This window comes from Odocoileus virginianus, chromosome 5 (assembly GCF_023699985.2).
Source record: "Odocoileus virginianus isolate 20LAN1187 ecotype Illinois chromosome 5, Ovbor_1.2, whole genome shotgun sequence".
In the NCBI taxonomy this organism is placed as follows: domain Eukaryota; kingdom Metazoa; phylum Chordata; class Mammalia; order Artiodactyla; family Cervidae; genus Odocoileus; species Odocoileus virginianus.
The window spans coordinates 13,400,228-13,411,360 of NC_069678.1; the positions used below are offsets into that span (position 1 = coordinate 13,400,228).

The window sequence follows — 11,133 nt, forward strand, 5'->3', positions numbered from 1 at the left end:
TGCAACCCCATGGACTGTAGCTCGCCAGGGCCCTCTGTCCAGGCAACTTCCCCAGGGAGGAATACTGGAGGGGGTTGCCGATTCTTTCTCCAGATCTCAGCCTCTGACCCCCGCACAAATCTAACCTTTATTTTGCCTAAATCTTTGTTAACTCTCACTATGGCAAAACCTTTTAACATATATTAAGCTTATAAAGGTTTAGTATAAACAGAGCAGAGTAGCCCTGCACACAAGCAGGAATTTTGATAACTAGTTACTTCAGGGGTAAAATGAATGGTTTGATTGTGCAGGCTGACTCATGCCTTTGGGCCTGTGTATAGTCCAGCTCAGCAGTGTACACAAGAACTAGTTTTGTACACACAGACCACATTTATTATATCTCAAGTATGACTTAAAGAAGGTTCAAGGATGTTTCCGACTACAGGTAGTTTTTACTTTAAGTGCTGGCTGTAGAATGTGAGCCCTAACTTGATGGTTGTCACGTCATAGTCAAGAGCAAGTGCAAGAGTACGTGTCAATGCCAGAGAAGGGTTCTGCTTAGAACCCGGCCAAAGATGGAGAACGTGCGCAGTACCACAGCCTCTGCTCCCCTTGTTCTTCTAGAAGAACAGTTCATTTTGAATCAATGGACTTTGTATCTCTTTGGTGAGGTGGACATCTGATGCCCATTATGCTATCTGCCTTTATAGCACCCAACAGAACCTCATCTTTAGCTCTCTTCTTCATGGGCACCAAAGACTGTCTTAACCCAACTTCCTTATTTTCCAAGATTTCCCTTCACCAGCCCCTTCTACCCCCTACCCCCAACCTGGACTCTTCTCTAGCTGTGTCATTTAGGGTTTCCTGACTAGTTGCTTTATAACACAATCTAGCTCATTCTTAGTGTGGAGGCTGCTGAGTGGCCAGGGAGTGAATCCAAAGGAATTTTAAAGGCACATGATTCCTGCTGGAAGGTCAGGGGCCCTGCTCCCTCGCCTGCTGGCCTGACCACCAGCACACAGTACGTCTTCTGAAAACACCCAGGCAGGAAGGTTGGGGGAGAGGGAGAGAGCACTACAGCAGGAGCCTTACAACATAGTGGGGGGTAAAGTAGCTGGCACCGAGCCCTGCTCCGACCCTGCCAGCACTCCCCTCTCTGGGCAGCCAGCAGGCCCCATCCAGCCACTGTTACCTGTTGCTCTCCAGCAGGTCCTCGGGAAAGCTTCCTGTTGAGAGGCGCTGCGTCCCGGGTTCCGGGGCATCGTACTGCTGGTTGTTCTCAAAGTGCTGAATGATGTTCCTCACGTTGCCGGGTTTGACTGGAAGCAGAAAGATAATGAAAGATACTCTGCTTTCGGTTCAGGGCCGACTCCTCAGGGCCCTTGCTCCCCTTGAGCCCAGAAGACAGTGATGAATAAGCATGGGTGAGAACAGCATGGGGCTGAGGGCCAGGAGACATGGTTCGAGCTCTGGCTCTTCCATTGTGGGGTGTAGCACGCACAGTCCCCCAACCTTTCTGGGGCTACTGTTTCTTCAGGTGCAAAATGAGTGGCTTTGGAAATACATTTGCGCTGGATATTTCTTTTGGTTCGCACATTCTTTATTACAATGACTCTCATGCTTAAGGATCATTCCTAGGCTTCTAGGTTTCTCCCAAGAGCCATATACAAGCTTAAAAAATAGCCAGGAAGACCAAAAACATATCTACCTGTAATTTGACCAGGTTGCCAAATTATACCAAGCACTTTTCAAATTTATACTACTTTTAGAGTTCACTATTCTGTTTTTCCTTGACTTGCCTTCCTGTTCTGCCTCCACCCCTGCCTCTTCCTCTCCATCATTAAAGAATCAGACACCTCATTACCAATGGTGGGTGGGGAGTGGGTCTTAGAAGGACAGATGTCACTCTCTGGCATTCAAAGCTAAGACAAAAGAGAGCTGTCTCTGTCCCAAGTAGAGAGGGCAGGTAAAAGTAAAAAGGCATAGGCGATACCACATGGAGACTTGGGAGAAGCAAGCTCAGGCTGGGGGCTCAGTGGTTCCCATCTTCAAAGAGGATTAGCTAAGCTCCAGGTCCAGGCTGTCAGAACAAAAGATGGGCTAAAGATGCTACTTTGCCTGGACCAACAGGAAGGATAAGTGGGATGCAGAAGGCAAGACAAATATCCCTGGGTGCCAGACCCTGATCCTATCTGTACTAACCAGAGACTCTGCCATCAACAGAGACAAATTTATAAATCTCCCTGTGGATCTAAACCTGAGATTTATAAGAAAATTTCCAAGCCAGAAGAAACAGAAAAACATTTAACTGGGCTCTTCAAAGCTCACCATTCCACATCCTTTATATAGGTAATGCTTTTCTAAAACTGCAAAATAGGTGGCTGTGTATATGTGGTAGGAGCCGAGGCTGTTACCATCACTCTCATTTTGGAGATTAGAGTCAGAGCTGCCTGTCCCAGACTGAATGTGCATCTGGGCCCTGGGGCAACTGCAGGAGCCAGGGGCAGCTGTGCAGCCACAGCCCGGAGCATCCCTGGCTGGAGGATGATGCAGAAGCCTGGGAATGTCCTAGAACACAGCAACTCTGGGCAGAGCCCATTGTTCCCCCTCCCCTGGGCCACTTGGAAAAGGCCCAGTTCTTGGGATATAGTTACACCCTAGCTTACACCCCAGACAAGGAACAGGTGTGGCCCTGAGATTTGGTATAACTGAATAACCCAGAGTAACAGGGGAAAAAACACATAGAAAGGAATGCATTTTTGAAAAGAGCAAAGTTTTTACCAGCAGCCTTTGCTCTCCTTCCTCCATTCTCTGAATAACAATGAAACAAAGTAAAAGTGAATTATATGTCACTAACAATCAGATATGTTAACTAATAAACCAAGCTAATAGCTGGTGATCATAAATGGCAAGGTTCTCAATAAATGAGGTCTTCTGGCTTTGGTGGGTATTTGGTTTTAGATGTGCATACAGATTTGTCTGATGTCCTGGGAACTTGAGAACATCAAATCAAATCATGAGATGACAATAGAAAGATCTGACTCAAAGAGATGGTGAATACCCAGCATCCTTATCCTGCTCTTGGGATCAGCAACTCTGCCCTGGGTGTTCCTGGCCCCTCTCAGGCTGACTCAAAGCAAGCAGCTGGGGCAGGTCTTAGGCATGCTACTGACCTCATGCCCACCTCAAGGAGGGTAGATGGGAGGAAGTACATGCTAAGAAATAAAAGTCTGGGTTTCAAGGCCATTCTTTCATTTTTTCCATTGTTTTACAGACTCCCCCCTCCCCCGTCCCAATAATTCTTTACTTTTATTGTTTAAAATAGCGTAACAAGGCTAGGGATTTAACCTTAAAAATAACTTTGAAAATCATTATTTTAAATTGTCATTTATTTATATAAAGTGAATTATAGCAATTTAAAACTTCTGATTGCATCTCACTGCTCTCTCCCCCTTTGATTTACTATAGAACCTAGAAAATATTAATCACTTAACTAATTATAAGCATATGGACTTCACAGATGGGAAAGGAACCTGTACAGTTCCAGGTTCTAAGTTTCTTTGGGTTAATGCCAATTATAAATGTATTTATTTTTAAAAATACACAGATTTTAGAAGATATTAGGTCCTCCAATATACATACATTAAGGTCATTCTTTTTGTTTTTTTTTTTTTTTCCTGGTCAGATCTTTTATTTATTTTTTTTCATTTATTTTTATTAGTTGGAGGCTAATTACTTTACAATATTGTAGTGGTTTTTGTCATACATTGACATGAATCAGCCATGGATTTACATGTATTCCCCATCCCGATCCCCCCTCCCACCTCCCTCTCGACCCGATCCCTTTGGCTCTTCCCAGTAGGTCATTCTTTTTAAATGCTGCAGTGACACTGGCAAGGGTTTAAGAGTCAGAAGAGATGCAAGTGTTGCACAAAAGGGCTTAAGCAAAGGAGATGACAAATTAAAATACCTCAAGGCAAACCTGCTGAAGACCCATTATTAGCTAAAAAACAAACAAACAAAAAACCCCACGTAACATTAAAAAAAATGAGGATTTTATTACATCAATTGAAAACAAAAACCTGAGGAGCTTGTGCAGGACTTTTCAGTGTGTGAGAGTTTCTTTCACTTACAGAGTCCTGGACTTTTGCAGCTGCATCCACACAGAGGTGACAGAACGAGAGAAAGGCCTTAGGTCGTGGAACATCTCGGAGGCCCTAGAAGCTGGCTTCTGCCAGCACCCTGAGGAGGAGCTGTGCCTGGGGGGCAGCAGCCCGGCCCCTCCCACCCTGCATCAGGCAGTAGACTCCGGTGCCCAGGGGAGCTTCAGCAGCGTGGAGGGGCACATGAGAGCAATGGAGGGAGGAAAGGGAGGAAGGATGGGTAGAATGGGAGATGAAGCAGAGGGAGAGGGCAGATAGGACTTGGAAAATGTAAACTTAATGCTAATGAAAGGAAAAACCTAAATAAAATGGTCCTTTTACCTTCCACAGGGGACAAGGGAATATAAAATGCTAAAAGAAAACAAACAAAAACAAAAGCAAACCATGAAAAATCAAATTAATGTTTCAAGAGTCAAAATAAAAATTACATCAAGCTGGGAAAATGAAAGGTAGTGGCAAAAATCAGGACTGATCCAGGAGAGTCCCCTCCTCCCCGCCTCCCTCAGGCAGCGATTTCAGGAAAGGCAGGAGGCCTGCACCACGGTCCTTCCCAGATTTCCAAGACTAACATGGGGATCTTAAGATAATAACTGGGAGCGCCAGCAGCAACGTCCAGACAAAACGACACACAGCTGGGAAACCCATGGAGGTCTGGGTTTCTGATGGCATGAGGGGAGCCTCTGGGTCCCAAACCTGCCCTCTTTTCACTCAGTTCAGCTTAACAGTCATTGAAACCCTCCATCAAGGGCCTATAATTGCTCCCCACACACAGGCCCTCAGGAGGACAGACAAGTCCATGGGTGAAGATGAAGGAGGCCCTGACAACGGGGCAGCCTTTCCAAGGCGGGGGTGCAGGGGGGGTGGGGGGGTGGATACTCCTCTGTATGGCTACTCGGTATCTCTGAGCTCCTAGACCCAGGCACTGGCACGACCTCCGTGGCTCTGAAGCAGTTGCCTCCACCTCAGGAGCCCGTGCTGGGCACGGCAAGGAGGCAGGAGTGCTGAGAGGAAGCTGACCTTGGAGTTCGGGCCTCTGGCTCCCAGAAGCACAGGAAGGCCCCCTGCCAACGTACTGGCCTTGAAGGGCCAGAGGCCCCTGCCCAAGGCTTTGCTCCCCAAATACTCACTGCTCTGGGAAGAGGTTTTGGGCTTCCCGATGTACTTGAGAATGGGGTTTCGCTTCTTGTCCTCCAAGGCATCCTTGTCTTTCTTGGAATTGCTGCTCTGCTGAGACAAGAAACACTAGGGTTTGTAGAAGGCCTTGGGAGCCAGACTGGGTCACTGATCACCTGGCCACTTCCCTTAAGATTGGCTCTAAACAAGCAGCTGGTGGAGGACTCATGCTTGTACCCTAACTAGCACATTTGCTTCTGGCCAGGGACTGGAGGGAGGGAGAGAGAGATCTAGTCTGGTGATTCTCAATGACTCTGTGTCCAAAGGCAGCAGGACGAGCCAGGCAACCGGAGAGGGCTCTCCCGGCTGCCTCAGTGCAGGGATCTCGCCAAGAGATGCTCCTGTCTGGGGGAGCTCTGTCACCTTCTTGGTTTTTGGGAAGAAGGGTAGCCACTTGTCTTTGTCAGGAGCAGACTGGGCCTTTTCAGCCGTGTTGAGGGGTCGTGTTTCTCGAAGACGGATGCCCGCATGGCTCATGTAGGTATTGAGGGCGAAGCCCATGGGGCCACTGTAAGAGAGGAACAGGCGGTGAATCGGAAGCAGCTGGAAGGGCTGGGACTCTGCAGGCAGGGTGTGTGTGAGGGTGGGGTGGTGGTGGTGTTTTGACTTGCAGGACTCCCAGAAGAAGTCAGAATTCCTTTCCTATGCAGAACTCTTCCTGACCAAGGGAGAGTGGGCAAGTGGAAGGACACACAGTTCATCAAAACAAAAGCAAATAAGCCACAGGCATGCCTGGAGGACGGTGGAAGCCCACAGCTGAGGTCCTCAGGCACATACTCGGGGCTGGGATGGCAGAGGCATGGGAAGAAAAGCCACCTGGCCCCGGCACGTCCGGTGAACCGCCTCTGCCACCACCCACCCCAAGTACAAGGAGGAAAGGATAGAAAGGATCTGTCAAGTTGCTTCCAACTGCCAGAAATGAAACTGTCCAGAGTTCTGTGTTTAAAAATGTACTTGTCTCTCAAAGCACTGCAGAGATTATCCACTTTGTGGATTCAATGAAGCAAATGCTTCAGCCCTGGCTTTCCTCCTCTCTGAAACAGACTGCTACCCCCATCTTCTCTCCCTTATGAAGTGTGTGTATGCTCAAGGAATGCATACTCATTCTAACATTGGCTGCTGAGAAACAAAGGCTGCAAGGGAAAAAAAGTGTCCGCAGAGTAAGTGTGTTGCATCCCAGCTCCTGTCTGTAGGTACTGCTAACTCAGGCTGATCCTGTCACCGCTCCCTCTCTCGGCGGTTTATGAGAAAGAAGTAGGGAAGCAGAGCCAGGGCTGATGTGGGTGGAAAAGAGGAGGCCAGGAATGGGAATGATGGCAGCCTGGTGTCCTCACACTGAGGAGCAGTCCCACGTTCCCGGCAGTCAGGCCTGGACCTTGTGACCCCCCTGTGTTATGTTACACAGACACGTGGGAACTAAGCTCTGATGCTAGGGAGTCCCCTGTGCTTGGCAGAGATGCACCGCCCAGTAGCTCAGCCCCACTCCTTCCACCTTGAAACCATACAGACTCACTCACCTCCTGTCTTCCTCGTATTTGGATCTGGAACAAAAGAGAGAACAAATGACTCAGACCGCAAAGGCAGAGGCTCATCCGCCTGTGCAAGACGGGAGGAGGGTAAGTCCTTTCCTAGAGGAAGGGAGGGTGTCTGGGAGGGGAGCAGGGTGATGAAAGGTCAGACTCAGACCCCTGTTCTCAGCTCTGGAGCCAGCCTAGGGCTCAGGAGGCGGGGGTTCTCACTCCTCTGAGGGACTCAGTTAGCAGAGTGCCGATGATGGCATCCTTCTGGCTAAAAGGAAGGGGGACTGTGGCAAACACAGCCTGTTGCCTGGTGTCTGTCTCAGCCTCTGCAGCTATTATGGAGGAAGAGGCTCCTCTCTGTGTCCACCAGAACTAAATGAGAAGGGTTGGGCTGGCACTGAGGCAAGAGGAAAGAAGGTGAGGGAGCAGAGATAATACCTTGAAACTTGATTCACGGGGAACCCATTTAAAAGAGATAAATGACAACAGCAACTAGTATCTGCATGCTCACTATAGGCCAGGCACTATTCTAAGCTATTTCCATGTATAATATTTACACTCAAAATAACCCATGAGTCAGTATTATATATTCATTTAATGAGGCAAAGGCTTCATTCTTTTAAATAGAAGCCACTATAAATAGGGTACCTGTGCTGTCAGTAATAATTTCATACAATTCTGTGGTGCCGACAATCTCAGAACAGGCTGGGCTACGTTTTGCCTCCACCCCTGTGTCAATGGGGTGACAACCATCATCTGGCTGTTGCTAGGGAAACTAAGGCCCAGAAAGACTCAGGCTGAGGATCAGAGGGTAGTTTTCAGACTGTGCCCGCCCCGTGGGACTTCATTTAGTCTCATCTCCAACCCGGACCTCTTGTCAAATGCCAGGTTCATACACTCAGCTGCCTGTTCAAATCTCCAGTCTGATGCCTAAAAAGACATGAGATTTCTGACACTTGCGAAACTGAGCCCCCAACTTTCTACCACTAAACTGTCCCCCATACAGCTCTCCCTAACTCGACTGATGACAAGTTTGTCCTTTTAGTCGTTTAGGTTAAGAACTATGGAGTCGTCCCTGGTTTTTCTTTCTCTCACATCCTATGCATCATTTTTTAGGAAATTTCTCCTGTTGGTTCTACTGTCAAAACATACTTGGAGCTGACCTCTTTCTACAGCCTCCATCACCAAGGCTCTGGCCTGAGCCCTACTGTGTGAGCTACGGTAACTGACTTCCCTGTTTGGAACCCCACCATGCTCTCCCACCACCCTCCACCCACACTCAAGTCTCAACTCCAGTGGCTCCTTGTTCACTGACAGAAAAACCAGAGGAGATACAACAGTTCCCAGGCTCTGTGAGGCTGTACCTCCAGTTTCCTCTGACGTCAGCACTGAGTTTCTCAATCTGCTCTGGTCACACTCACCTCCTACTGTTCCCCAAACATGCCCTGGCTGTTTCCTCTGCCTGGGATGCTTGTCCCCCAAGACGTTTCCAAGGATGATGTCCCCATTTTCTTCAGTCGCCTAAATGTAACTTCCTGGATAAGGCTTTATTTGAAATCGTAACCCACTGGCTTAGGTGCTCCTGACCTCCCTCAGCCTGCACTAGGTACAGTTTACTTATTTATTAGACACTGCATTATCTTCCCACAATAGCATAGCTCCAGAAGCACTGCTGTTTGTTTACTAATGTATCCCAGGAGTCTAGAACAGTGCTTAGCACCAGTGGGGACTCCATGAATATTTGCTGAAATATCAGCAGAGATCTTCTAGCCCAACTTTTGTCATTTTAGATGAGACCTGGTGTCTCAGATGGTAAGTAATTTGTCTGCAGTGCAGGAGACTGAGGTTTGATCCCTGGATTTGGGAAGATGCCCTGGAGAAGGGCATGGCTACCCACTCTGGTATTCTTGCCTGGAGAATCCCCATGGACAGCGGAGCCTGGCGGGCTACAGTCCATGGAGTCTCAAAGAGTAGGACTCAACTGAATGACCAGAACTTTCACTTTCAAGGTAGATGAAATGGCTTGATCAAGGCCATAGAACTACTCAGAATTCCCTGACGGTCCAGTTGTTAAGATTCAGCACTTCCATTGCAGGGGTCACAGGTGAGATATTTGATCCAGGAATGAAGACCCTGCATGCCCGTGGTGTGACCAAAACAAAACAAGCCACACAGCTACTGACTGGAGGAGCAGTAGCGGGGTGAAAATCTATGTCTACGCCTGGGAGAGTCCTCACAAAGTCATTCCAGGAGCCTGGGACATGTTCAGAAAACAGGACTGGAAAGAGACAACCACAGCAGGTGTTCCAGAAGTGCCTAAGTTCAGTTAGCTCAGTACTCTGGTGTACTCAGTTAAGAATGGTTCAATTTCCCATGAGCCATCTGCCTCCTGAAGGAACTTCATCCCCTGGAGAATCACAGCTTAGCTCTCACAGCACCAGATATGACCGTTGAACAAGAAGGGAGAACTGTCAGGGAGAGGCTCTGAAGGGAGCAGAAAGCTCCCTGCGTTCCTGGAGCCTGTGGTTTGTCATGACCACTGGATTACTGTCAGGAGCGCCAGCCTGGGACATGAAGCAGGAGTTTGGGACTCTCCCCATCTTCCAGGGGAAGACGGGTCAGGCAAGAAGTGGAAGAGGGGGAGAGGCTGGGAAACAGACCCATGAACCACATCAATCTGTGCAGCATGTTTGGGGGTGGGAGTGTGCCGAGACTCACAGGATGTCTCCTAGGGCAGCCAGCTGCTTCTCGGCCACTTGGCGCTCACGGAGAGGGTCCCCATCCAGTTCCAGCAGGTCATTTTCACCGTATAGGCTGCCCAGCCCCAGGGTGCGCTTTGTTCTGAGCCAGACATACAGAGAGAGAAACAAATGTATACCAATGCCCAACACTGGACAGGGAGTGAGGTGCACACACACATCAGGGGAAAGAAAAGAGGCGAGGGGGCAGGGAGGGAGCAGGAGGGTGGGCGCCGGACACCTGTAGTCGTGGATCTGCTCCTGGATCTCCGGCATGGCTGCCTCCTGAGCCTCACAGAGAGCCGCGCGCACATCCTCACTGCTTCGCAGGCGCAGGTCTGTGATGGGGCAGAGGGAAGACGGCAAGGGGAGTGGGCATTGGGGAGGAGGAGGTTACATCGGCTCAGGACCTCCAAGTCTCTTAGCTCCCTGTGGTCCTGAGGGCAAGCTGGTGTCTGTCCCCCTGTTAACTACGACAAGTGAGGCCTGGACCTACCAGGTCTCTCCTCAACTCAGGACTGGAATCCTGATGTCCAAGCCTCAAGGACAAAAGCATTTTCTGGGTGTTCCACACTCATTAAGTGGGGAAACATTAAAGCTCCTCTCTGGATGTATCCAGACGCTGTGCTCTGACATCCAGCGCAAACCTCTGAGAGGCTCAGTCTTCCCCCATGGCCCCAGGCCCAGCTCGCAAAGATGAAAAAGGTAAGGATGCCCCAAGTCCCCACCAGAGACTGGACAGTGCCTTTCCTGTCCCTACATCTGCCCTCTGCCTGTGCCCACAAGCTTCCTGCCATCCGGGCCTGAAAAGTGCCTCTTTTCAAGGGCAGCTTCCAACTCCTGCCCTCTAGAAAGCTCCTGGATTCGCCTCTCAGACTGACATCCTCACCACACTGCCTCCCTCAGCTCTTCTACTCAGACTTGAGTGAGGAGGGAGCAAAGCACCCACCCTGTGCACTGGCTCCTCACTGTGTTACTTAAGGAACTCAAACACAGCAAAACAAAAGAACAAAAACACCCACAGACTGACTCTGCAGGTGGGGTGGAGTGAGGCCCTGGTTTCTGTGTTTTTAAGAAAGAATTCCCCAAGGGATCCTGATGAGTGACCACGTCTAGTAATCCAATTTCCTCTTGGAACAGTTGAGCCAACTGAGGCCCAGATAGGTCACGTGGAAGACTGGGAGAAAAGACCTTGGTCTCCTGATCAAGCCGTGACTCCCCGTGACAAGTTCCCAGGCAGGGTGTGTCCTCTATTTGCGCTTGTCCATGGACTACTGCGAGGAGGAACTGTCCCTATTTCCCCCTATCTGAGAACAGCTGCCCAAGGCAGGGACTGTGTGTGTCCCCTCCTTTCCCCGCCCCCCATCCTGAGGGGGCACAAGACGGACCCAAAAGGACACGAACTGACCAAGGAGCCAACTTACCAATTTCTGCCTGTAACATTTCTGGGACCTTCACTCTCAGAGGCTGAAAGAAGGAGGGGGCAGAAGTGGTGAGGTCCACACACACCTGAGCGGAGCGGGGAGGTGCCGTGCAGGGGCGGGGGGCTCCAGAACATCC

General features: G+C 49.5%; 1 protein-coding gene across 9 annotated transcripts in view; it reads right to left on the reverse strand.

Annotated features, from left to right (window-relative positions):
• The window catches only part of ARHGEF11 (Rho guanine nucleotide exchange factor 11), a 108,267-nt gene that overhangs the window by 14,311 nt on the left and 82,823 nt on the right, over positions 1-11,133 (reverse strand). For 7 of the 9 annotated variants that reach the window (XM_070467529.1, XM_070467530.1, XM_070467528.1 and 4 more), the window contains 7 exons: positions 10,998-11,040; positions 9,815-9,911; positions 9,554-9,676; positions 6,833-6,856; positions 5,679-5,823; positions 5,270-5,369; positions 1,172-1,298 (listed from right to left, as the gene is read on the reverse strand). In XM_070467529.1, coding sequence (XP_070323630.1) covers positions 1,172-1,298; positions 5,270-5,369; positions 5,679-5,823; positions 6,833-6,856; positions 9,554-9,676; positions 9,815-9,911; positions 10,998-11,040 — 659 coding nt within the window. Of the gene's footprint in view, positions 1-1,171; positions 1,299-4,463; positions 4,494-5,269; positions 5,370-5,678; positions 5,824-6,832; positions 6,857-9,553; positions 9,677-9,814; positions 9,912-10,997; positions 11,041-11,133 lie in introns of all 9 variants that reach the window. The other 2 variants (XM_020910832.2, XM_020910835.2) reach the window with 2 other exon arrangements.